General features: G+C 39.7%; 1 protein-coding gene across 1 annotated transcript; it reads left to right on the forward strand.

Moving 5' to 3' along the window:
• The first annotated feature begins 948 nt into the window (after window positions 1-948).
• On the forward strand, window positions 949-14989 carry rec8b (REC8 meiotic recombination protein b). The gene is made up of 18 exons (XM_084340670.1): window positions 949-1138; window positions 1293-1361; window positions 2241-2383; window positions 3653-3728; window positions 4236-4353; window positions 5879-5954; window positions 6781-6848; window positions 7779-7860; window positions 8487-8544; window positions 9298-9490; window positions 10028-10162; window positions 10667-10742; window positions 11455-11624; window positions 11902-11941; window positions 12070-12145; window positions 12230-12325; window positions 14224-14330; window positions 14635-14989. The coding sequence occupies exons 1-18, from the start codon at window positions 1083-1085 to the stop codon at window positions 14724-14726; spliced, it is 1731 nt and encodes a 576-aa protein (XP_084196796.1). The 5' UTR covers window positions 949-1082; the 3' UTR covers window positions 14727-14989.
• The last annotated feature ends 167 nt before the right edge of the window (window positions 14990-15156 follow it).

Consider the following 15156-nt stretch of genomic DNA (forward strand, 5'->3'; position numbering starts at 1 on the left):
AAATGACAGCATTACAAGTTTTTCTTAGCACACTAGAAAGGCACTAGGTAGCGTGCATACCTCCGCAGAGGCACACTAGGACAACACAACAATGCAGATGGAAACACAATCTCCATTGTGTTGTAAGCAAACTAAGCAAATGTAAATGTTATTTTATGGAATCTTTATCCTTGATGCATTAACATCTAAGCAGCGACCAGGTAGACCTGTCATTAAAACGGGATCATCCCTATGTTCCCTGGGTCCTATGTTCCCTGCTTTGTATGTGACCGGGGAACATGGGACCCTTTTTTAGAAAAAGGGTTCTATGTTCCCCGCTGTTGCCGGTTGATGAACAAACCGGGAAACATAGGACCTTTTTTGGGAAAAACGGGGAACATAGGAACTGGGGAAAATAGGTAAGCTCCCATTAAAACAGCTGTGTTAAGCATGACTTTAAAGTTGTAATTGGTTGATAAGGAATTTATCAGGAAGGAATTGAACCAGGAATAATGAATTTTAACTACTTTATTGCAGGGTGATTCTATCCATAACAATGCTTAATAAAGTATATCTGAAAAGTAAGGAAATACAGCTATGGTGTGGTGAATGGTGCAGATGTGTGAATGTAGTGGGATAAATAGTACAATACTGATAATTGTAAATTCGCAAAAATGGAAATACTGAAGACAATTACAAGTCACCTAAGTGAAAATGATACTGAAGTAGACTACTTGATTAAATGTATTTACCCCCAGTGGTAATTATCTACAGCAATCAGAGTAATTGATACTTCCACTTGTGAACATAACTGTAAAATATTAAAGTAATGCTGTTCTGTACTTGTTTAATTGTCATTAGTCTCCCTTCTACCTAAAGCGTGATTACATAAAAGCTCAGTATTCATATTTTTCTATGTTTCCTGAATGCATCACTATTGTTTACTTTTAATGTGATGAATCTGGCAGCCTGATTGGTCAGCCGGACTTGCCGCGGGAAAACCGTGGCAGCAGCGCAGCAGGACTTATCAATTTGCCAGAGAAGGAATCCATAAAGCTTAACAATTTCCCTCAACTTATCTGCTTTGTAGAGAAGCAGTAAATATGTTTTACTACCCGAATGTCCTCCAGCGCCAAACTGGATGTTTTTCCACAATTTGGTGAGTTTAAAAAAACAGCTTGTATCTACAAAGCTAGCAAGCCTTTGAGTTAACTTAGCTAGCAAACTAATACAGCAAGACAGATGCCTTTGGCTAGTTACATGTCAGATTAGCCTGTCAGCTAAGTTTTATTTCTCATTGTTTTGTTTTTCAGGTTAGCAGCCACCAGAGGTATCAGGGTCACTCGCAGAGAGTTTCTCAAAGTCAATGTCAAGCGAACATGGTAAGAATAAGCTCACAGGGTTGTCTAATGTTAGCTTATCTGTCTGGTCTTGTCACTACCAGGACTGCTCAATTTGATTAAAGTAAGGTAGGCCGGATACACTTTATGTTTTAATTTTTTATATAGTACTTTCTGTAACCATCAGCTACTTATATCTCCATTTACCAGCCTTACTTTACATGGTAACTTAATATTAGGTGATTTTACCAGTGTCGATTAGAATGGTGTAAAGTAGGAATAGACTGATTATCAGCCTTGCCAATTATCTGGGCCAACATCTGTGTGCTTCTGTGGCTCTGAGGCAGCATTCTCCCTCCTGTCAATAGTCCCTATTCTGTGGTCTTACGCATTGTCCCAACCACAACACTATCTGATTGGTTACACATAACAGGTGATATCATATCAACTCTGAATAATCTGAACCTGCAAAGTTACTGGTAACTTAAGTCATCAAATAAATGTAGTAGAGAGGAAGTATAAAGTAGCATGGAAATACTCAAGTACCTTAAAATTCTACTCAAGTACAGTACTTGGGTGAATTGTACTAATTATTAAGATTTTCATTTTTACTGCAAATGCATATCTGTTCAGAATATCACTTGATGAATAATAATCAGTATCTGTATCATCCCAGAAAACACATTGGTTGACCCAGAGTGTAAAGGTATTGCCACCTATCAGAGTTTAAACTAAAAGGTAAACAGTTGAACATATAATCTTTCTTTGCATTACTACCTAAAATAGTACAAAATAGTGCATATGTGTTATTTCCTCTTTGAATTTAAACATGTTGTATGTTATTTTTAGGGATCCAGTGCAACTTATTTAAGATTAAATACAATGTACAATTTAATAATACACTTTGTCAAATGTTTACAGCAACGACATTTTGGACTATGTGACAGCTCAGGTTCCTCCACCCCAACCCAACCTACCGAAGCCTCGGTTTTCTCTCTACCTGTCCTCCCAGCTGCAGTATGGAGTGGTTGTAGTCTACCACAGGCAGTGTGGCTTCCTGCTTGGTAAGTGGAACAGACAAAGTGGAACAAGCAAGAGTAGAGAGACCAGAAACTGAAAATTATTATGAGTCGTAACTCTCCTCCAAGCTACATTGTCTGCACACAATAGACTGTAAATTCCTGCTAGGTGAAAGAAAAGAAAGGAAATAAAATGAGTGGAGGACACACAAAATTGAGACTTCCTTTTCTTTGTGCTGTATAAAACTCATATACTATACATTCAGTTATTGTGGCAGCAGTCTCACTTCACAGTGTATACCAGAAATTAGAAAGAACGTCAAATGGGTTAGTTGGATTTAAGGGAATAATATTTCAGGCACATCCTAATATAGGATTTGCAGAAAATGCATTCAGTAAGCAGGATGATTTGCAGTTTAACAAGAAACTTAATTGTCTGTCGGGCGGCCCTACAAGGTAAGCTCAGGTGAAATGTGAAAATGCTGTTTGGTAATCTTATGCAAAACACAGCAGATAAATTGTCTCTGTCAGTTGCAAAATGTAGTCATCTCAGAAATGCTGTTTCATTATAAAAGCAAAACAGTGCTTTCGTCACACATCTGCAAATCACCCTGACGAGTCTGATTCAGAAGCCAATATAGAGCTGATGAATGCAATATCATCAAACACAGCTCAAGCGTCTCTATTCATCCAGTCTTAAATTACACCCTGACACTGATATTGCATCCGACAGATTCACAATCATGCCGTAGTCATGGTTGATGAAAAAGGTGAAATAGAATGCAGGACGATAAGCAGAAGGAGATGCCAAGACAGCAACCACTGTTTGTTGTCTGCATTTGCTCTTGGATTCAGAAATGGCATTTCATTTCACACAGGAAAAGAATAGAATCCCAAAGCTGTCACATACTGACATGCATACTGAGAGTGCATAATGTTTATGCTGTTTGTCTTCTTGGTTTCATAATGTGGTCTTTTAAAATGGATAAGGTATATGCACCCTGCAGAATTTGTTTCGTCAGTCCAGACTAGAGTGTGAATTTTCCAAATGAAGAATTAAAGAATTTCAGTAAACCCAGAGTTTATGCATGAGAAAATAATATTTAATTTCAAGGATGTCTTGATTCCTTCATTGTCTCCTCCTCTTGTGTGGATATGAGGCAGAATGGTTATATGTTCACCTTCATTAAATTTGTCATATCAGATCTTTTAAAATGACGTGTGACATCTCTGCTTCTGTTTCTGCAAGAAATTACTACACTGCTACAGTAAAAGTTGTGTGTGTGAAAACTTTGAACCCTTCTCTGTGTCCAGAGGAAATTCAACAGACCATTGACCGCCTGCTGCGCCGTAAAAGATACATACGCATTGACATGGCTGAGTGCGACAGGTCTGCACTGACACACACACACACACAAACACACACAATTTGATCATGCGCAGTGGAAGAGTGTTTTGTATCCTGGGGCCTACGATTTTAAGCTGAACTGTGCTGAGGTTATACGTGTTTAAGTAAGTCTGAGCTGAATATTTATGAGGCAGATTGTTTAGGGCAATAAAGACTGTGAAAAGGAGATGGTTGCGTTTTATTGAGTGAGTGACGGACAAATTGAGCTACTCTCATGTGAATGACTTCGTAAATGTTTAATAAGCAGTGTTATGGAACAGTGGTAATGTATGTGCTTGTGTTTCTGCAGATGCCATATATCTTCACACCTACATCTAGAGACAGCGCACATTAATCTTATTCCACTTATATTCTATTATTATTTTATAAATCCATGAAACCAACAGCGTGGTTAAGAGTATGTGTAGTGTTTCATTAGCGAGCCCAGCACTCAAAGTGTGTGAGGAATACTTTGGTTCGTAACATCAGTGTGTGTCACTTTCTTCTTAGGCTGGCCTTGGATGTGCCTGACAACGTGTACATGATGGAGGAGGCCGAGGGAGCTCAGGATCCTTTCTTCGGGATTATGGAGTCACATCAACTACCCAGCCCCTATAAAATACACCAGGTACATTGACAATTCATACATCAGTGCAGCTTTGTACTGTATTTGCATGTGTGGCTCGTGAATATCCAAGCACGGGGTGTAACCTACATGTAATATCTCTCTGCTCTGTAGCACAACAAAACTCAGCTAATATCAAATTTATTTGTACACAGTCACCATCCCCAGGTAGCCTGCACTTCATAGCAACTATTCACTCTGTAAACATGAGCAGGCTGGATGGATGTTGTTGTCAGGAGCATCAGTAGACACTCTAGTACAATACAACTGTTATAATAACAGTTAACGTGACTCATAATAGTAGTATTTTAAGGCTAACAAATAAACTATATATAGCCAGGAAACATGACCCAAGATGCTGAATATTCAGTATGAAAGACCAATACCCACAATTTAATATATTTGTTTATGAAGTTGTCTCAAACAAACTGCAGTCTAATATATCCCCACATCTGAAGAAAAGTCCATTAAGACCTCTTCTGTAAGACCGTCTGTGAGTTTGAATCTTCTCTTTCAGTAATGCTAACAATTTAACATTTTGTGTCCAAAACAGCAGTGAATTGATCAAATATTCTAATTACATACTTAAAATAGTAAGTAGGTTAATGTGTCCACATTCCGCACAACTGCTCAGCTGCTACAAGCGCTACACAGTCCAAATATAGAGCTCATACACACACACACCTGTAGCCTCTACACAACCACATACTGTAGGTTGTTGTGTTGAACCATGTGTGAATATGATGCTCTTGTGATGTTACTTTTCTGGGTTCTCCAACATTGTATGTTTTTTGTCACATACCTCATAAATTACAAATCTACACTATCCCAGCTTTTTATGTTCTCAGTCAAGAGCATACAAGTGAATCATTGTTTCATGGCCTTAGAAGTGTAGGTCACTCCTATTCTAACACAGCAGGCGTTCAACATCCCTCCACACAATCATTGGTATTCTCAGAGTAAATCATAGTATATAACTCTTATCTGTGCGCTGTAAATCTAGCGGACATGGCTGAACTTTGTCTCATTGTAATATTGTCATGGGGAAATAAAAGGTGTGACTTAAATCACTAACAGAGCTAATGTGTGAGTTTAAATTGCATGAGGACGATAATATGAAAATATTTTCGTCGGGCACTATCGTGGAATTTAGTATCTCTTCAGTGGATTGTGGCTTTCACAATGCAAATTGGAAACTGCTGTATATTTAGATTCTGTTTTGAATTTCAGTAGTTTACACATAAGGAAGTGCATCACATTTCACCCATGTGACCCATAAGTTTCACCACAGGTCTATATGAAACCAAAGCAAACCAGCAGCATCCTTTTGGTACACAGAGGCAAAAGAACAAATAAGCAAACATACTATTTCTGAATCAGTCTGGTCTATAACAATCCTTACCTCATGTTTGAACACATTTTGCCGATGAAAAGGTAGTTTTTCATTAGGTTCACACTCATCCAAGAAATGAAAATAAAACTGTTTCAGTGTTCTGTCTTGCATAATATTTGTCATGTGTATTTCTAGCCAGTGATGGTGACTGAAGTGGCAGGTTCACAGCACTCCCTGGTGCCCAGTCCCAACACCACACTTGACAAAGAGGGTGAGACTGATACTTTGACATTTGAAAGACTGTACCTGTGTCCAATTTCAAGGCTGGCTGCCACAAGTCCACATTTTAAGACCAAAAATGTTATAATGAGTTCATAATGTTGCCCTGTTTCAAGTGCTTCAAGAAACTTTGAAGTTCATAGAGTCCTTTTTGTGTTTATGTTCCTAAAATTCATTTCCCACTGCCTACTTGTCTGTGACACCAGGAGCAGACATTTTAGGGAGGATGTGCAGGTTGGCTCACTGGCATCCAATCTTCTAAAAGCTACACCTGTGTAATCACTTTCCTTTGAATAAGGCCTCATCTGAAATGGGACACATCTTACTCCATAAGACTGTTTATAACTGTACAATTCATGAAGGATTTTTCCGGATGCTTCTAAATGTCTTTGTGTCGCCTGTGATTATGCACTTTAGATGTTTCTGATTAGGATTCGTAATAGTTTTTTTGGTAAGATTTGACATGTTTGTCAAGATAATCTATTTGTAGAGGTTTTATAAATGGGTCAGTTAATTAACTCCATAAGTTGATTTTCTTCTAGATTTAAAAAATGTGGCACAGGAAGGCTGCTCTTTCCCCCCCTGTTAGGAAAATCGTAAATAAATGCACTGTCATCGGTGAATTAATCTCATTTTATCTGCACATATTGAATTAAAAATGCATCACTCAGTCCCAGGTCAAGTCTAGATCCAGATTCCTTGACCTCTTGGCTGTTTTTCTCCCAAAAGCCATAATTCAAGTGCCACAAACACATCCCACACCCGTCATATGCCACGAATGTGCATGGCTCCTAATTTATCCTGCTGTGTTGAACCAGGTTTCAGGTCACCTCCAGCTGCCATCACCCTGACAGAGAAGGAGCAGTTGCTCATCACCGCTGCTGAGGTAAACTCTTTGTCGAGTCACAGAAAACATCCCAGTCATCATTTTTAGGCACAACAGGCGTCCTGGTGAATCATTGAGCTGGGATGTGGACTGTGTGCCCACAACCGCTTTGGTTAAGGTCTTTGTCACAATTTAGCTGCTCGCTTGTTGGTCTCTCCTGTCACTCTTTGCAGCACGCTATGTGATGATGAAGTGGCATTAAAGCCAGTACAGATTCTATATTGTCCAGTCTGTTTGTGGCAAAGATCTTTTTTTATTTTATTTTATTTAACTCAATTCTGTGGGAGGTATGTGAGGTTTTTCTTCTTTTTTTTTACAATCCTCGAAAGAAATCCATTAAATTTCTAAATACAGTGAAGTTAATGGTGTGGGGAAATGTAGACATAAAATACTTGATGCCTGACTGACTGTCCTGAATTCACCTCTCAACGTCCACAGTGCTTAAAAGAAGGCAAAGCTTTATTCTCCTTGTCATAAAATGCAGCCGTGTTTCACTACAGTGAGCGGTACCTCCACACACTATTAGCCTCCTCATTCTGTCACTTAGGGACTGATAATGCTCCTCCTCCAAAAGCATGATCAGCTGATGAGGTCCATTTTGGCTTGATAAGCTCTGACTTAATTACATCATCCTGCAATCACAGTTTGTTTACAGAGACGTGTGGCTCACTTTTGGTTGTCCTCTGTCCCAGCTCGTCAGCCCCTCGGGTTTATCTTTGCTTTGCATGCAAACATTTAGTCACTTCTTTGTTTATCCTTCTGTTTTGGTTGTTGCTGTGGAACCTCTGCTGTGTTTATATCACTTTCCTTACATTATTTAACACTGTGGACACTAAACAGTCCAAACCTCATCGCTTCTGTTTGTTTCTTATCCCCATCTCTTTACTATTTAATCTTATCCTCTTATGACTTCTCTCTTTCATGTATCAGTATTTTGAAGGAGATGACCTCCCCGAAGCCACAGCCAGGGAGATTGACTTGTTGATGGATCAACCAGACCAATTCCGTAGAGGTCTGTCTTTGTGTATGATAAGCATCACATGCCGTACGTATCTTTATGTTTTGATATCATTCTGCAGGTTTGTACCAAAAGGATCTGGCAAGTTTTTCAGTCCCGCAGTGTGTTTCTCTCTTGTAATGTGTCTGCACCAGTCAGCCAGGTCAAATCCTTTGTGCCACAGCTATAATTGAAAAAAAAAGCAATTCTGTCTCTGTGAGTGCTTTTGCTTCTGCCAGAGAGAAAAAGCTTATTTTCAGGATACTGTTTCATTTCGGAGGAGAATAGAGAGGTACCATTTCAAGTTTCGGGGAGCCTGCCCTGCATTAATAGAAACTGAGAAAAAAAACATGGCTGCCTACTTTTCTTAGCAAAGACAGCAGAAGGACAACATGTCAGAAGCATTTGTTTAAGTTTAGTAAAAGTTTGTTTTCTCACCTCCAGCAATAAAACATTAGTGAGAGAAAAAAAGAGTAGAAATTTGTTCAGAGGTTTGGTAAAAGGAAAACCTTTTCTTTAAAAATGTAAGTCATTTTATTGTAATAAGCCTTTTACATATGACATCTTTATGGGGATGATGTGCTTACTTTCCGTGTGTTGTGTATATGTTTCTCTGTTTGTTATGTACGTGTGTTAAACAGAGGTGGAGGAGCGGCAGTCAGCAGGGGAACTTGAAGGAGCCATGTCCTCTATTGACAAGTGAGTCTAGTAGAAAATTAACTAGACAGCTCAGAACACACTTTAACGGCAACGTAAATGTTATAAGCCATTTTCACATATGCACTCAGGTCTAGACATGTTGCACCTACTGGAAAGACTCTGTTTGGTTTAGACAAGGGCTAATGCTTGTGTATAGCGAGGAGGAGGAGCACCCATCTTTCATGATGGCACAGTTACACCTCTGTGCAACGTCATCAACATGCCCATTCACTAATTGGAATTCTCCAGACAATGACGTGCTTTATTTACACATCGGCTCAATCTGACATTACATAGACTTTGTACTATGGAACCTGCAGTGTAAAGTCCGGTTCAACTGATACTCACATACAGTATCTCCAGGTAATGTTCTGACAATTTCAGGGTAGCAATGCATGTGTGTAAGGAGCAGTAGTGAGGCTACCAGCTTGCCTTTGCATGCTATAATGCTATATTATAGCATGTTAACAAGCAGGCACATTTTGACAAAAGATCATCCTGTAATTTCAAGAAAGACTGAAAACATACTGCAGTGACTTAATATTTGATTCTCGGTCAGTCTGTATATTGAGCTCAGACGAATTGTGTAACATGACAGATACAGATATATTTGGTGTTGTGTACAGTAGGCGCGTGCGTGTGTGTGTGTGTGTGTGTGTGTGTGTGTGTGTGTGTGTGTGTGTGCGTGTGTGTGTGTGTGTGTGTGTGTGTGTGTGTGTGTGTGTGTGTGTGCGTGTGTGTTATCATTTCCAGGCTGAAGGAGACGGTGCTGGGAGCAGATCGGGACAGTTTGTGGCTCCCAGACGAAGAGACGGGTCAGCCTCTGGAGGTTCCTACGGCTGCTGTTGCCCCAGAGATGACCCCACTGCAGGTTGCCATGCCAACTCCGCCTTCTGGGGAATCTGGGAAAGAGGGAGACGGAGCAACAGAAAGTCCCTATGAGGAGGTGAGACGTTGGTGATGCCGCCTATTCACTAATTTCTCCTGTAGTAGGTTGTAGTAAAAGTAGTAGTATGTGTTGACTGGTGGTACTTGCAACAAGTAGTTAAGAGCCGCTAAACATGTTTTGGAGACAACATCATTACCAGAGACAAACATTTTCACTAACCTTAGTTCCTTAATTACATCTCTGCTTGCCTAAATAGAAATACAAACTATCACACCCAAGTTTGGTGTATTTCTGCACCCATTATGAACCTAAAACCTATTGTCCAAATTCTGACCTGTAGGAAACTCACAGGTGACAGTGACAAAGCATTTTCTGGTGTGACAGTTGTCGTCAACTTTAATTTACATTCCACAAAGTGACTCATGAGCAGCTTGTTTTGTTTTGGAAACCTCCAATGGAAAGGACACGTGGGTGTGTCACCACATTCATATTCAGATTCAGATGAATATTTTCCAGTGTGCTGGTGTGTGATGTCCCTTTTATAGATCCAGTCCTGTCAACATTAAAGCTGTGTGTTTCTCACTGTGCCGTCAGGTGGTTGTTCGTCCTGTAGGTAAACCTGGTCGAGGTCGCAGGCGTCAGCTGGTCTTTGCAGACCCTGAGGTCCAGATATCTGACAGAGCGATGAAGGAACAGATCGGTAACCCGCAGGCCGAGACACTCGACCTGGTACAGGAGCACACAATTTATATGTTGAAGTAGATCCACTGACTTAAAATGCAATATTTACATTATTTAAATATTGCAGTATTGCACCCTGGAGTTATTTTTCTTTGATCTCACACTCACACCAGCCCCTTTCTCCCTCTCAACCACGCACACCATAGCAATAGATGTATATACTGTATGTACACACAGATGCTGACCAATTGAATTTTCAGCATTTGCTATTCGGTAATCAAAGCCCTTCAATCAAAGTGTCTATTCACCAGGGTGTCAGTTAATTAAACTCCAGCTCTCCACTTCTCTTCCTGCTCTCTAAGCCCACTGGGAGAGTTCTCATTGATTTTATTTCCTTCCTTCTTTCCTTTTTCCTCCCTCCTTCTTTCCTCATTTCTTTAATTTCCTTTGAGACACTAACATTGGATTTTACCCCTTCTCTCTCTCTCTCTGTGTACTAAAAATGTGATTTTAAGCTGTACCATCAAGCTAATATGTTCTTCTTCCTCTCAGTCCGAGGTGTTGCTGGACTTGCCCTCCTTGACTAAGTGTGCTGCTCCTGCTCAGCTCTTCAATGCCCCCTGTGGATGTCAGTGCCAAGTGCTACACTTCACTCATGCATCTATTGACTGATCATTGACATTATTTCTCAGCTTTTCTCTGAAATACTGAAAATACAGACAGATGTAAGGATTCTAAAATATTAGTAAGAAGCACATAAGAGGGAAAACAAAAAGAAACACAAAACTAATCAACAAAATTTGATAAATTTGATAAATGGTCTTTTTAGAGCTCCAAGCGTATAAATCATCATACATTTTATGTGTTTTCTAATCAGCAACAACCTTGTAGGGCCTCTGAAACATTTTATTATTATTGATCACAGCACTTTACAGCAGCCTCTGAGTTGCACTAGCTTTTCACAAACTCTTTACATCAGCTGTGGGCATGAAAATACAAAATACCAACCAAAACCTGTAATAGTTTTGGGTTTTAGTTTACTTATCTCCTGTTCTATGTTTAAAGAGTTTTTCCTCTCCCTCTTTAGTGTTTCATTAGTTCTTTAGTCCCTTTTATACTTAGTGGGCGTGTTTTCCCTCTTTCAGTTGTCTGCATTCGTTGCTCGTGTCCCTTGTCAGCATCACTGCTTGTACAGTATTCTCTTCTGTCAGCCTGCTCCCTCCACTTTTTTGTCTGCTTCGTTGTCTGGATTCAGCTTTATGCCTGCCTGGTGTCCTGCATTTGGGTCCTCTTTTGAAGTGCAAAGACATAACAGAACCCACCGTTTGACCCCTCCACAGCGCTTATTGATGCTGACCTCCAGGCACTATGGAAGCAGCATGCCTTGCTCGCTGTCCTGCCTGGAATCGGGGAGAAACAGAGAGGGGAGGAGGAAGATGAAGAGGAGTCAGAGCAGGACAGAGAAATACTGAGGACAGAGAGGAAGAGGAAATACTCAAGCATGAAGGAGGTGGGTTTGTGTGGAGTTGGTACCATGTAATGATCTAAAATTAAATGGTACCATCTGTGTGGGGGGAATGATTAATATACTTACCAAACTCCAGTTTCAGGTCATGTTTAAATCTGAGGGGGAATTTATGAAACTGTGGCTATAATAATACAGGTTATCCATTAGCCAGCTAGCCTGCAGTGGTAGACTGCCAACTCAGTGTTCAGTTCAGTGGTGAGACAAATTAGATTACAAACCTTGTTTCTATTTCATGAAACTCTCCCTCTCTCTCTCTCAGATGTCCAGTGAGTCAGGGCTGCAGCCCGCAGACGGCTCATGTAAGAGTCCTTCCACTCATTCTCACACACATTATGTTCACAATGTGTTTTGGCTGCACCACAAACACATCATGTATTAAAGCAGCCAGCCATTCATCATGTGTTTCTTTATGTTTGTGTGTAAACAGCTGCATTAGATATTATCCTGGACATGTCAAAAGAGGACAGATCTGTAAGCGATGCCATCACTCCTGTCAGCAGATGGTGAGTCTCAGAAGGAAAGACAGACGGACAAGATAGATGGATAAAGAAATAGATCACTGTAGGTGTGTGTGCATGTGTGTGTAGGTCTCCACAAAAAGAGGCCCAGCTGCCAATGGAGCCTATTGCAGAGGAGAACATCGAGATGCCCGAGGCTCAGACAGAGAGCAGGGACCTGCTGAGGTACTTCATACAATATGCACAACACACACCTAGGTTGACCATGACTTTAAGTAGCTCATGAAACAGCCTTTTGCAGAAGTTTCATGTGAGAACTCTGCTGGTTATTTACAGTCTGGATATGAATCCTAAAAGATAATCTGGGGTTCAGAGAAATGATTCATGGAACTCCAGACTCCAGCATTGTTGCAAGACTTATCCTGAGGCAACATGGCACAGCATGGTTACTCTCCACTCACTGCTTATTTGAATAAAGGTAGACTTTGGCCATTTTTAATGGTCATGAACTCTCTTCTGCTACAGCCGTCTTAACATATATTCTGCATATATCCTGTTTGAATTGTGCCATGAATTAAAGTGTAACTAAACCCCTAGGTTTTGGCTGAGGTGCATCTAGGCTGGAAATTCAAAAATTGCCTTGATTGTGGGTGGGGCTCCAGGAGGCACCCACCCCCCCCAACACACACACACACACACACACCACTACACTCACACATGCAAAAACACACACAGAGGGGCAGGGCGAACAGATGGGGCTCGTGATGTAAGCTGCCTCCAAAAGTCACCGGCCTCCATCTCAGCCAATAGCAAAATTCGATTGTAATAGCCGGGTTTCAACCCATAGAGGGCAGTCACTCTTACATTTTTACAACAAAATACACCAAATTGAAATACTTTGACTAAAATGTCAAGAGTTGGACCAGAATACATCAACAACACTACTTCATACCCAAATACATTTCAGCAGAAAAAAAGTGGTTTGGGGGTTTAGTTACACTTTAAACATATGATATTTGTCCATTTAAAAGGTAATTTACTATTAATAAAGGTTAAAAACCTGAAACCATGTAGAGCCGGTCCCGTTTATGGGACTTGCTCACATAACTGATTAACACTCCTTTCATGTAACTGCAGCTGTGAATAGCCAGATTTATTGTTATTTTCACCTTCATAATACTTTTTCTTTACCAAGTTGACAGCCATGTCGGTGTTGGTAATATTTTACACTAAATGTAATGATATTTTATTACCTTTAAAGCAAACTGAGACTTTCTTTACTTGCAAAATTATCTTTTAAACTGACAAATGGCACAATTCATATGGGATCAAAAATGTATTTGTTACTCCCCATTGACTACTGTACAAAGTTTTCCAAAATAAGATCCCGTCACCTCTCTATATAACTTAGGTGGCATATTCTAATGCACTCAAACAGGTCTTGAGACTTTCAACAGTGTGTAAATGTGTATAAGATGGAGCCACAGCATATATGTAAAGTCATTTTTGTCTTTAATGGGGATGTTGTTGTTGTTTGGAAGAAACAGTTGTTGCCTCCAGCATCACAGGTTGTTCCACATCTTAAGTTTTTCTGACATCTGCTTTGAAAGTCAAATTAGAAAGCAACTAGTAAGCCTGCGGGATGAATTTAAGACACAGACACATTGCCCTTTATAACTCCTCTACGAATACACTGAAACAGTCATAAACTTGGCCAGTAAGTGTCAGATTAGATATGAAAGTTTGTTTGATTGCTTTCAGTATTTGTTTAATAAACGATCCACATTACAGTGGTGTACGAGGGAATCCCTGAACTTGAGTTTGCCTTTAATGGGAGATTTTAACTGGATTCACTTGTCTGAACAGGAGTTGAATCCATAGCAGCAGTTGTAGCGCCTCTATGATGATTTCAATGGAAAGTTTTAGTGTCGTGATCATAATGCACAAACCGTCTGCTCCATCAGTTTAATTCAGAAAAATATCAATGTCAGAATCTCTTGGCATGATAAAAGTCACATCTATTACTATTAATTATCAAAACAAAAATGTTGCAGCATCAATCCAAATATATTCATATCAGTCCTCCAGATTAAATCCTACCATGCACCGCTTGTCTTTTCCAGCTGGATCACCTCCAACCTGCACATGTTTGGAGAAGTCCCCTTTGGCTCTCTAGTGCCCCCAGAGGCTGACCGCAACACTGCAGCTCACAGCCTCTTCAAACTGCTGGGTGAGGAAATCAAACGCAGCCTCAACATACCGTTAATATTCCAGTTCTTCATTTTCTAGCACTGATGACCTGGGAATTGATTTCATTCAGACAGTGACACAGATCTTGGGAATAATCAGAAATGAGTGTTAAAATAAATGGGACCAATTTATTCATTGCAATACTGGAAAAACAATGGGGTTATTAAATTGCACACTTGAAACTTTTGTCAGTGATGCACTTTGATGCTGTTTCAGTCTGAATTGTATTCAGCTTTCTTCAGTGTTATTATTCAGTGGTATTAATCAGTGCTGTCTCTATTCAGAGCTGCTGTCTGCTGGACACGTGACTGTACAACAGAATGAACCCTACAGTAACATCACCATAAACCCTGCTGCCCTCAGGATGACTGCCTGAACATACACACGTACAGTTACTAGCAGTCCTATAGTCCTTTAGGTACAGTTAATGATGTTTTTATTGATGAATAAAATTGATGATTTTTAACCTATGAGATTATCACATGAAACCAGTATGTTAAAGAATGTTTTAAAGAAAGGTTTTTACCCTTTTTAATCTGGTTCTTATTTGTTCATATGGTTGTATTTTTAAATATTTGTACCTGCTGAGAAGTGTTACACACTTTAATGTCACACACTGTTATTAAAGTTTTAAATATGTGGACCTTGCAGGTTTTGTTATACAGTTTGTATCTTATCAATATGGCTTTTAATCATTTTTAAATGGTTTTAAATGTACCTTTTTATACAGTTTGCATCAGATTTTATTTCATATTTATTTTAACTTGACCTTTTAATAAAATGTTTCTGCTCATTGGAATTGCATA

The sequence above is a fragment of the Pagrus pagrus genome (genome assembly GCF_965226575.1).
Source record: "Pagrus pagrus genome assembly, chromosome: 20".
Classification (NCBI taxonomy): domain Eukaryota; kingdom Metazoa; phylum Chordata; class Actinopteri; order Spariformes; family Sparidae; genus Pagrus; species Pagrus pagrus.

Excerpts from the sequence above, each read along its gene's own strand:
- rec8b (XM_084340670.1), top strand. The coding sequence starts at position 1,083 with ATGTTTTACTACCCGAATGTCCTCCAGCGCCAAACTGGATGTTTTTCC. Across the intron at positions 1,139-1,292 it reads GGATGTTTTTCCACAATTTG|GTTAGCAGCCACCAGAGGTA; the intron begins GTGAGTTTAAAA and ends TTTGTTTTTCAG. Across the intron at positions 12,146-12,229 it reads ATCACTCCTGTCAGCAGATG|GTCTCCACAAAAAGAGGCCC; the intron begins GTGAGTCTCAGA and ends ATGTGTGTGTAG.